This window comes from Taeniopygia guttata, chromosome 1 (genome assembly GCF_048771995.1).
Source record: "Taeniopygia guttata chromosome 1, bTaeGut7.mat, whole genome shotgun sequence".
NCBI classification, from domain to species: Eukaryota; Metazoa; Chordata; class Aves; order Passeriformes; family Estrildidae; genus Taeniopygia; species Taeniopygia guttata.
This window is the reverse complement of record NC_133024.1, coordinates 30,659,464-30,670,954: the sequence shown is the minus strand read 5'-3', so window position 1 is coordinate 30,670,954 and position 11,491 is coordinate 30,659,464. Positions and strand designations below refer to the sequence as shown.

Genomic DNA, 11,491 nt, shown 5'->3' with positions numbered 1-11,491 from the left:
TGTGCAGCACGACACGTCAGTGCCTTTGGAGATGAAGACAAGTCACAGCCTGTTTTAACAGGCAGATGTCAAAAAGAAATGGATCTCACAGAGTCTAATGCCAGGCTGCTTGCAACCATTGAAATGATTAACAAAAGAAATGTGAAATAAATCAGACATGTGTCCTATCCCACTCATGAGGGACTGGAAAGTGTTTTTTCAGATCTGCCCTCTTCTCAAAAAAAAAGAAAAAAAAAATCAAAAAAAACCTCCAAACCCCCTGAATATTTCTGTTTACTTCATTCAAAGAGAAAAGGCATCAACAATAGGAATGGCATTTTAATATTTCCCCTCCCTCATCTGCTCTACAAATAAGAGAAAAAGAAGAGTAAGAAAGGTAATTTTTGTTCTTCCATTGGAAATGTAGGGGAAGAAGGCTTCTGCTTTAACTTCTCCAAAACTTTTTTTTTCATTAAAAAAAGGACAAATATTACTTACATTAAGACAATTTGGTCCTGATATAGAGTGATTTTTAAAGAAGCTATTAAAAAGCTGCCTTTCCTCTCTTTATGGCTTGATTCTCTGTAGGGAGGAAGGAGGTTGCCCATGGGTCCCAGGGCACCACAACTCCTTGGTGAGCTTTGGCACTGCTCCTTGGGGATCATGGTGCCATTTGGCACATGGCAGGCCACTCCTGGACAAACAGCTCTCCTTTGCTGAGGCTATCCATAGCCTGATTTCCTGAGAAAACAAGGCTAATGCAGTCAGGCTGGACACCTCCATCTGCTGATGATGGTGCAAAGCTCCTGTCATGTTCCTGCAATGCTAAATAGCTCATACCCCTGCCAGGTGAGGTATCTTTGGGCATCCCTCTCACATATCACTCTGAACATAAGCCTGTGAGATCTTCACCTAAGACTCAAATCACCTTCTAACCATACAATCCTGCTTCCATTTATTTTCTGTGATGAATCTCATAAACAAAACCAAGATAAAATCAAAGCATCTCTGAATTGGTCTTCCTAAATTCAAGGATTTGCTGTGACCATGGGATCAAAAAGTTGCTTTACCTAACTAGGAGCATTTAAGTAAATTCTGCAAGACACTGAACCAAACTTGGTCCCAGTGGTGGCACCTGGAGTTGGAGGGTGCTCAGTGCAAGCCAGGAGTGATTGAGCTCTCTAAAGAGCACCATGGGGATCACTGCTTGCCTTTAAGTCCTGAAAAACAAGACCTAAGAACATAAGTAAATTTGGTAAAAAAGCAAACTCTTAACTGCAGGACTGCGAAGATGAGGAAAGGGGAAAAGCAGCCCGCAAAAATCAATGCAGTTGCACTGTCTACTTCTGGTTACATCAAGAACTGAGCTAGCAGGTACTTTGGAGAACACTTCACCATGTTTCAGACCTAGCAGACCTTTAGGGACTTTTAAAAAAGCCCAAACAGACTTGCAGGACAAACATGAGTATTTAGTAAGACAAGCAGAAACCCTTTGCTATAGAAAAAGGCTTTCCTGTTCACTTTTGTTGCAGGAAAAGGACTCTGCCTAGGTCAAAATTTAGGAAGATTCAAAGATTTTATCTTATGTATTAATTTCCACTTCCATGCAGGTGACTGCAAAATATTTGCTTAGAAAATGTGACTGAAAAATCCCTTAACTTGCACCACTTTAAAGGCACATGAATAAAACCCCCAAACAACAGGAGGGAAAAAAAAATGGTTTGAAACTTGTCCTAGTCAGCTGCTGAAAGGTCAGACAATGAGTTGTTGTTTGGTTTATCTGGGATGGTTTATAAGAAGCCAGATTCTGCCACCCAGTGGAACAAGGAAGATTAACACAGTTTTCATGGAAATCAGGAGCAGACCACAGCCCCAGATACATCCCCATGGATGCATTTGGGTTGTGCTCGTGACACTGGCTCTAGGACTGTGCAACTCATCCTCCACAATAGGAGACTGGAAATTAAAGGTGAGAGATGGACACTGGTACGAATTAAATATTCCCAGCATTTTCAGGCTGCACTGGGAGTAGTGCTCCTCTAGTACAAGCTAAAATCCCACTATTTTTAAAAAGAATTTGAGAAAGCGAGGCACTGAGAAATGATGCACTGTAGGCAGCAGTACAGATGGAGCCCATGGATCAAAGCTCTCCATCTCTTGAACTTGACACTTTGGCCTTCAGAGGAACGAGTCTTCTCTTGCCTAAACACTGAACTGCCCCAGCAGACAACCCACCCCAGCTCCTGGGGTGAGCTCTTGAGATGGGGAGGACATGGAGACGCAGAGACAGCAGACACCATGGGAGTACAGGAGACACCCACAGGAGCTGGGTCCAGACTGAACCAGAAACTTGGCCCAGAGAACAGTTATCCCACCACAGCTGTTGACATCTTTCTATACTTCAGAGTTGTGTGGGGCTGAACAAGACTTGGGTGGAGACAACTTGTCCCCAAAATGATGGAGCCTTTGGTCTTGTTGCCCCTGTGGATTTGGGCTGCCTTGGTGCATTTTCCTTGCAGTCGCTGTATGTAAACCCATACCCAAAAATCATCGAACAGGCCGCGATCTGTTTGTCCACTTCTCCTTTGCTGTGGTGCCTCCACAGATAAGTGATTACATGGCAATTTCAGGGGAGACAACTCCATGCACACTACTCTTAACCCAAGCAGACACACTGAAGATGCACTGAAGCAGCTGGTGGAACCGTGGTGGCCACACGTGTGCGTGGTGGCACGTGTGTGTGCCAGCCTGTGTAAACAAACAGCCCCAGGGCATCGTGCTCTGGCTGTCAGGACACACAGAGTGCTCACAGCGGTCCCACAGCGCACGTGGCAGCCAGAGGGCAGGGGGGCTGCAGAGCAGAAGGATCATTGCGGTTCCCCAAAAAAGGCACCATTTTTTTAACATTGAAAACACAAGACTGGCTCCTTGGAGTGGAATGCATGCATGGTTCATATACACTTTGCAGATGAAAGGTAGGCTCTGTGTTTCTCTCTGTATATATATGTATATGTATGTGTGCATGTTTATATTCACATATGTGGCACCAGAAGAGTCACCCTTGAGTACTCAGACATTAGTGAGGATGTTACTGCTGAGCAGCATCACAGCAATGGTTCCAGGGAGATCATTTGACCTTCTGTTCCCCTTGTCCTGGAGGTGCAGCGTGTGCATCGACTGCCGGTCGCTGGGATCCCCTGTGAGCGCCACTTGGCCCAAGAACTCATCACTTATCAAGTTGTGGTTCCAGATCTGTGGAAACAAAACAGGGATGAGGGCAGCTCCTTCAGGGATGCAGCCAGCCTTCACGTACTGGAGAGAAGGGGTTACTGGGGACACGCCCTGAGCTGAAGCCAGGGAGGTGGTGAGGTGTGGGGTGTAACTCTGGTAGTGAGAGGGGTGAAGGACACAGTGACATTTACCAGATGTCACTGTGGTGGTGAGAGGTTGAGCTGCATTAACTAATGATGCTCAGCCTGGGGAACAGATCTGCTGTGGACAGTGTGAGGAGAGGGAGGGGGGTCCAAGTGAGAGAGGGTCTCCATCCCTCAGCCCACTGTTGCCTGCCAGGTACCTGAACAATGATGGGTTGTCCTGGCTTCTTGCGGTAGAAGAGCCCTTTCACATCGAATTCTGGTGATACCGTGTTCTTCTTCACTGGAGAGCGAACCTTCTGCCCTTCACACTTGATGATCACATAAGGATCAGCTCCTGAGGAGAGAAAAGAGAATTTTTTCTTTTTTGTAGCTTCTGCAATTCCTTAAGAGTCCTTTTCCAAGACTGTCATGCAGTACTTTTCCTCCATATCCCACCAGGGGAGATGGATATCTGCCAAAGGGTTTGTTACACCCCAGATGATGTCCGTGGAGCTCAGCTGTTTGGCTCAGGTTTAATTCTACTAGGTGACATTGTTTCTGGTGTTAATGAGCTGCTATGAAGCTGGGGAAGGGTCTGGATGGAGCATGAGTCTGGTAAGGAGCAGCTGAAGGAGCTGGGGAGGCTCAGCCTGGAGAAAAGGAGGCTTGGGGGGACCTTACTACTCTCTACAACCCTCAGAATGGAGGATGTAAGGAGGTAAGGGTTAGTCTCTTCTCCCTGGAAACAAGCAACAGGACAAGAAGAAAGGGCCTCAAATTGCACCATGGGAGGTTTAGATTGGATATTAGGAAAAACTAATTCATCAAAAGGGTCATCAAGCACTGGAACAGACTGCCCACAGCAGTGGTACAGCCACCATCCCTGGAGGAAATAAAAAGATGTGTAGATGTGGCACTTGGGAACATGATTTAGTGGTGGGCTTGGCAGTGCTGAGTTAAGGGTTGGAATTGATGATCTTAGAAGGCTTTTCCAACTGAAACAATTCTATGAATCTATGAAAGGGCTGGCTCTCTTGTCTCCATATTCTACAGGAACACTCCTTTATCACCCCAAACTCTTCTCACCATTGCAGTAAATGTTCCATGGAGGACATCATCCTACTCAAATCTCCTTTCAGCATTTGCTCTCCTAGAGGCAGGCAGAAATAAAACCATGGAGAAGAGAAAGAGGCTCACACAAGGAAATACCAGATGGAGGATAAAGTTACCAAGTTCATATATTACCAGCCCACAGATGGAGGGGACCTGAGCTTCCAGGAGAAGGAAGGAGTCCTAGTGAATACTTTCATCTTGCCAAACAAGTGCTTGTTTTGGGAATTTCAGTAGAGAAAGAGCTATTGCTATGGAAATTTAACTGCCAGAATGCATTTTATTCCCACGAACTTTAGTGGCTGTGATGGAAACAGACCAGTTGGATGAGTTTTCTTGTCCAAGGGAAATGTGGAAATAAGGAGGAATGAACAAGCCCCTTCTGAGGGACAGGGATTTTGATTGCCAGACCAACTCTTTGCTAGCTTTCTGTTTGTAAGGACTTGGCTCCCTTGGTGAGACACAGTTGCTGGACTTCATAGCTGTTTTTCTTTGTTCACACCTTGTCTTTTGGGATGTCCCATTAAATACTCAGATTCCATCAGCCAGAGCCAAATTCCTATTTGTAAATCACTATTTCCAAAGTAGTGCATAAGACCTGGCCTGGGATGCGTGAGAGACGTAACTGCACTGGAAAACACCAAACACACTGTTGGTGGTGGGAGCTGAACAGCTGGAAAACAGCTGGAAGAAAGCAATTCCCAAGGGGTTTTTGTGGAAAAGATGTTTTATGAGTCCAGAATCCACATGTGTTCTTGTCTGAAGGAAAGTTAAATTTTCTTGTTTCTGTGAACACTTCAGAGACCTTTGGTTACAGATTTCCCTTCATTGCTACAGGTGCACTGACCTGTTGTGAATAACACAAGAAAAAAACACCTGCCTAGGGTTAAATTCCCTCCCCAGACATCAGATAGGGTATAAGGACTCCCTTTGTGGCATGTGATAAATAAGCATACTTGACTAGTCTTTGCTTAGAAAAGATACTTTAAGGGATATAGTGATAAGCAGCCCTGATAATAATTATTGGGTAAAAAGAAAAAGTATAATTTTAATTGGGTTTTATTTAGAGTTTTTAATTTTTCAATTTTTATATTTTAATTTCAGCTTGAAAATGTTTGGCTAAGTCTTGCCACAATTACCACATATCCTTGACTCAGGAAATGGGGGAGAAAGGCTAGCTCTGGTCTATTTCCATGGTGGAAAGGTATTTGCTTCTCTAATTGTAGCCTCTAGCTGTTTCATCCCTTAGCAATCTCCTAGTACAAGCCATCACTACCACTGGGTTTCCTGGTCCAGAGGTAGACAGAACATGGGGCTCTTGCCATGCGCCTCTGTGTGGCTGCAGGACACGGGGAGGTATGGTCCTGCTGCCATCTTCCATGCAGGAAAAGTGACGGATGTCAGAATTGATCTAAATCCACACCATCCCAAAGTCAGCTAAATTTGGCATACCCTCTGCTAAGACATTTATCCAGCCCTCAGTGATGAATACCAACACATCAGGCTCTTTCCCTGTCCTTCTTACTAAGAAGCATTTAAATACAATTCCTGACTTTTACAGCTGCTCATACTCGGGAGGAAGCTTGGGTTGTTACAGGACCTCTGCCAAGGGCTTTGGGGAAGTTTTGGGAGGGACCCAGGTAATAGCCTAAATGTAACAGTTCCCAGATCATGTCCACTGCAAAAAAATATCTGAGGATATAAATTCCTGCAATGTCCCACTTCAAAAATCACCTCCCAACTCCTCTGGGGCCAGACAACAGGCAGGGAAAGACCAGTACCTCCTTGGGAGTCCTCATTCTTGAGCCCAGCTGCAGCAAGGACATGGATCTGGGATACTACTTGTGGGTAGCCACACATCCCACTCCAGCAGGTGTGTGGTGGCTCATCCAGTGTCAGCTCTCTGCAAGGAAAAGCATGTGGCCTTTGAGAGGTGCCCAGTTTTATCCCAAAGCATTTGCTCTGGCATTATGATGGACTGTACAGGCCATTAATTTAAGTGTTGGACTCAATGATCTTTGGATGAACCTTGTGGGTCCCTTCCAGCTCAGAATATTCTGTGATCTTGTGACTACGCACTGCCCGCTGTCACTGTTCCCCATTCCAATCTCCTCACTCCACTGTCCCACTCTGTTCCCCACTCCAATCTCCTCAACCTGGGTTTGGGGTGCTTTCCCATATGGGAGCTTCTCTGCATGTCTGTGGGGATACCTGTAAAGATGTCCTGTCTCTTGACCACCCTCAACAGAAAGCCAAAGAGCAGCTGCAGGCAAGGCTATGACCATTCAGGAAAACCACAAATCAAAAGCACAGGGCTGTCTCCAAAGAGCCAATTCCTCCCCATCCCTGCTCGTGCTCCTTACCGGCAATCTGAAGGCACGTCTGTGAAAATCCTGAGAAGGAACTCGCCTTCATGACCAGGGTCAAAAGTGGTGGGGATGATGACGTAGCGGCCTTCCTTCAGGTCTGTCCTCAGGAAGACACTGCGGGAGTTGATGTAGATGGAGCTGGCCACCTTCTGCTGCAGGGTGTGCATTCGGTAGTTCCTGTTCAACTCCACCTGGGCAGAGACCACAGGAGGATGGTCAGTAGATTGACACTGGCTGAAAAGGTACTGATATCCAACATGGGGGGGAAAAGATTGCAAAGACTGAGTCTACAGTGCCAGGAGACCTGGAGATAGGAGAACCAGGAAAAAGGGCCCCAACAGTGCTAGGTGGGAAACAAGTGTGGATGTGGTTTTCCCAATTCTTTTTACTCAGGGAGTCATCTCTTGCATCCCAGCTTAACATTGCGGATCCAGCAAACAACACATAAGGATTAGTCTAAGAGATTTCAACATTTGGAGAGAAAAGACTTAATTGTTCCTTTTAGCAAGAACTGCACAGAATCATAGAATGGTTCTGGTTGGAAAAGACCTTCAAGATCATCTGGTTTCAATCCCCTGTCATGGGCAAGGACACCTCCCACTAGAACAGGTTACTCAAAGCCACATCCAGCCTGGCTTTGAACATTTCCAAGGATGGGGCATCCACAGCTTTTCTGGTCAATCTGTTGTCCATGCTGTCCCCTTTGATATCCCTCTTCCTCTCTAGAGGTGGGCAGGCTGTGCTGATGGCACCCCAGAAGCACCCTGATAATGCTTAAATGAATGATCTGGTCATGCAGGGCTGGTGTACCACTCCACAACCAACAAATTTACAGTGGCACTCAGGCCAGCATGCAGGAACCCCAGCCTACCTTATGGATATCAAAGCCTATGGCCAAGTTCTCTCCTTTGCCCTCTTTGCGACTGGTCCTTTTGGGCTTCTGCTGGATGGAGATCAGCACTTCATCTTCTGCCTTCTTCACATCAAACACATACTAGAAGCAAAGAGAGGAAGGTAAGGGAAATATTTATTAATACAGGCTCCCTGGGCACGGGTGGGGATGGATTTAACAGATCTAACATCAGCTTCTCCCAGTCCACCTCCATGCAGGGACAGCCTGGCTTCAAAAGGCTAATACAGAGCTGGAAGCTGGAAACAACTCTCCCACATCCTTAATGACAACTCCTGCAATGGACCAGACCACCCTTCAACTGCTTGTTAGATGAAAAACTGAAAAGGACCTGGCTCGTGATCATGAGAATCCAATTTCAGAGAGGACAAGTATAGAATAATTTATGTTGGAGAAGACCTCTAAAATCATCTAGTCCAACCCTTAACCTAGCACTGTCAAGTCCACCGCTAAACCATGTCCCCAAGTGCCACATCCACATGCCTTTGAATGCTTCCAGAAATGGTAACTGTACTGCTGCTCTGGGCAGCCTCTCCTAATGTCTTCACCCTTCCAGTAAAGAAGTTTTCCCTAATATTCAATCTAAAGCTCCCCTGGCACAACTTGAGGCTGTTTTCTCTTGTCCTACCACTTGTTACCTGGGAGAAGAGACCAAATCCCATCTGGATATGCTCTCCTTTCAGGTAGTTGTAGGGAGCCATTAGGTCGCCTTGAGCCTCCTTTTCTCCAGAAAAGTTTGTTCCAGGAGATGAACTTGAAGCTAGAAGGAAATGGCTCTAATGGGCTACATCTGTCCTGGTAAATTTAACAGCATCAAAGTTCAGGCTCAAAAACTGGAATTTGGTCATTCCAATGTCCAGATTGTTGGAAATTACTCCTGGTCCTGTTTGACTGGAACCAGCCAACATTACTACCCTGTGGCACAGTTTGCTTTTTTTTTTTCCCTCGTGCCAAGATCCTCTACACTAAGCACTTGGATGCAGTCTCCTTGATAAGAGGGATAATGTTAATAGAGTTGGCCTCAATGCTGGTCATGCTGTGCCAGAGAATTGCCATAAGCACAAATAATCTATTAAAGGCCTAGTAGCGTTTTGGCCTTCTAGGTCCCTGTAGGAGAGTTAAACACTTGGAAGCACAAGTGAAGGTTCCAGAAGGCCCTCTGCCCCATGACTCACTTGGGGGTTCTGCAGAAAAGTGTCCTTGTGGTTGATGCAGCCCCCAGAGCGGTTTTTCAAGGGGTCACTGCTTCTGGTCCATGCCCCGTGTAGCACTGCCTCCTCCCAGGTCTTGTGGATGCTTAGGTATGAGGTGTTGATCAGACGGCACTTGATGATGTCCGTGAAGTATTTACAGAAATCTTCAAAGGTCATCCTGAGTCAGGAAAGGGCAGAACTGGGTTATGTTGCTTCATTCCCTGGAAAGGTACACTGCAGGGATTTTCTTGATCACCTGTTAGAGATTGTGGGTTGTCTCTGATGGCTGATGAATAACAAAAGTCATTCATCAAATATCTCCAAAAGACATGGAGATACATTTCTCTATCCCTGCAGTAAATACTTCTTGAGTTCAAACAATAGATCTCTGCGTTTTGGAGTAGGAGAAGCAGCACAGTGGCTTTTTCTCCCCATAAAGGTAAATGTTGTACTGAAATATTCCCTGGTGAGGTTGTGAAGTTCAGCATATTTATGACAGGTTCTCAGTACCCTGGTGAAACGGTTTGGCCCCCGAGTATTGCAGAGCACCTTGCAATTTCAGGGTCATGGCCATCAAAAGCTAACATCCATGGGCTCAAGTAGGGAGCTTCACTAGAGATCCTATAGCTTGGAAGACTGTTTTCTCTGGATAGCTGTATGCATGGAGAAGATGTACATGCTCCATGGGGTGGGAGGATGCTGTGGTCATGGCCTGTGGTGACAAACCCAGGAGGGACTCACCAGAACTCTCCATCATCTTCTACTGTCATTCCCATCTTCTCTCTCTCACTTTTACTCACTTTCTGCCACTCCTCAGAGCTGTGGGAAGAGACCAGGATCATTACTCAGAGGTAAGGGACACACAAGAATTTGAGGCACAAGAACTGTATAAAGCCAGTCCCTATGCTGCTCTGGTTAAGTCACCTGCCAAACATGGGGGAAGTGTAGCACAGCTTGGAACTTCCTACCTGACTGGTGGAGTTGAATCCAGTCTGGCAAGGTTTTATTTGGCCAGTACAATCACAACCCTAGCCATAAAGATAACAAAATTTACTCTGGTCAAAGGCTTTGGTTGCACCAGCCCTTGGTTCCTCATCTTATCCCCAGCCATCACAGCAGTTGGTGGTGGCAGAGGCTGATTCATAATTGTGTTCATTTTGATGGAATAAGACTGGGAGCACAAAGGTGACCTATGAACATGGAATCATAGAATAACAGAATGGTTTTGGTTGGAAAGGACCTTAAATATGATCTTATTCTAATTCCCCAGTTATGAGTAGGGAAACCTTCCGCTAGACCAGGTCACTCAAAGCCCCATCCAGCTTCACCTTGAACACTTCCAGGGATGGAGCATCCACTGCTTCTCTGAGGATCTGTGCCAGTTCCTCACTACCTTCCCAGGGAAGAATTTCCCACTGAAACAAGCTGTCCGTCCCGACTCACGTGTCACTCCAAGGGCCGTTCCACTCCCGCTCACCCCACGGGTTGCGCATGCGGATCATGTCCAGCTTCTCCGACTTGAAGAAGGACAGAAGGCCATGGCCCAGACGGACCTTCCGCACGTCTGTCACCGCGTATGCGTGGCCCTTCACCAGTCCGCAGGCCAGGCGAGCCTCCATGTCAGCTGCTGATGTGGCCTGGCAGGCGGATACAGACAGTGCTCAGACCAGGGGGACATGACCACCTCTGCCGGGGCTGGGGAAGAAAGCAACTCAAGATTTCCCTGCAGATGTCTTTAAGCCAAAAAGAAGAGCACCAATAGTCAGGGAAAAAGCCAGCTGGCACATCTCAGATGCCATTTTATGTGCTGGAACCCCCCTTTTCTGCATTTGCTTCATGAGGTCTCTGAGCTCCCATACTGGCAACCGACAAAGCTCATCCTAACGGTTATACTGGGAGGTCTGGCAACCAGCATTTGTAAAGACGCCCAGATGCAGACACCAAAATGTCTTTCTCTGGAGTGGATCACCTCCTAGCATTTAAAGGGTGCTAGGATGAATGTGGGCTCTTGGACATAGCAACAAGGAATAAAGAGGGTTGACATTCAGGATTCACTCCTTTTGCCATCATCCAGAAATCTGAACCCTTGGCCACAGTTTATCTGATCTAATTTACAAGTTTATGACTGTGTAAGACAACTGCATCTTAAAACACCTATTCCCATGGCACTGTGACCATACTGGTAATGTTGCTTACTTTGATGGAGCAGCTGATGAGTCCTCCCCTGTTGTGCACCTTCAGCACGCGCTCAAAGAGGAGGTTTCGCTTGGCTTCATCGGTGATGTAGTCCCCTTCGGTCAGGTCGATAGGTTCAGAGACCCCACCAGTGAAATCCACCAGGGCATCAGCTGTGTTGCCTCCATCCAGGGCTTCGTAACAGCCTGACAACCTGAAAGAGGGTGACAGGGATGGCACAACACTGGCCTGACATTTTAAGGGGTCAGGGATGATTCCTGGGGCAACCTCAAGAATGGAGATTTGCAGTTGAACTTCAAGTGAGAGAGGACAGCAAACTAGGGTGAAAAAACAGGACCCACATTCCTTGCTGCATCTTGCTGTCATAGGACCAAGGTA

The 11,491-nt window shown here is 46.6% G+C and overlaps 1 protein-coding gene across 1 annotated transcript in view; it reads right to left on the bottom strand.

Annotated features, from left to right (window-relative positions):
* Window positions 1-298: 298 nt before the first annotated feature.
* CAPN5 (calpain 5) overlaps window positions 299-11,491 on the bottom strand; it is a 51,682-nt gene continuing 40,489 nt past the window's right edge. The window contains exons 5-13 of the mRNA XM_041715050.2: window positions 11,114-11,306; window positions 10,361-10,554; window positions 9,659-9,736; window positions 8,900-9,095; window positions 7,686-7,808; window positions 6,809-7,005; window positions 6,227-6,348; window positions 3,554-3,690; window positions 299-3,231 (exon numbers count right to left, since the gene is read on the bottom strand). Of these exons, the coding sequence (XP_041570984.2) occupies window positions 3,049-3,231; window positions 3,554-3,690; window positions 6,227-6,348; window positions 6,809-7,005; window positions 7,686-7,808; window positions 8,900-9,095; window positions 9,659-9,736; window positions 10,361-10,554; window positions 11,114-11,306 (1,423 nt within the window). The 3' untranslated portion in view covers window positions 299-3,048. The remainder of the gene's footprint in view (window positions 3,232-3,553; window positions 3,691-6,226; window positions 6,349-6,808; window positions 7,006-7,685; window positions 7,809-8,899; window positions 9,096-9,658; window positions 9,737-10,360; window positions 10,555-11,113; window positions 11,307-11,491) is intronic.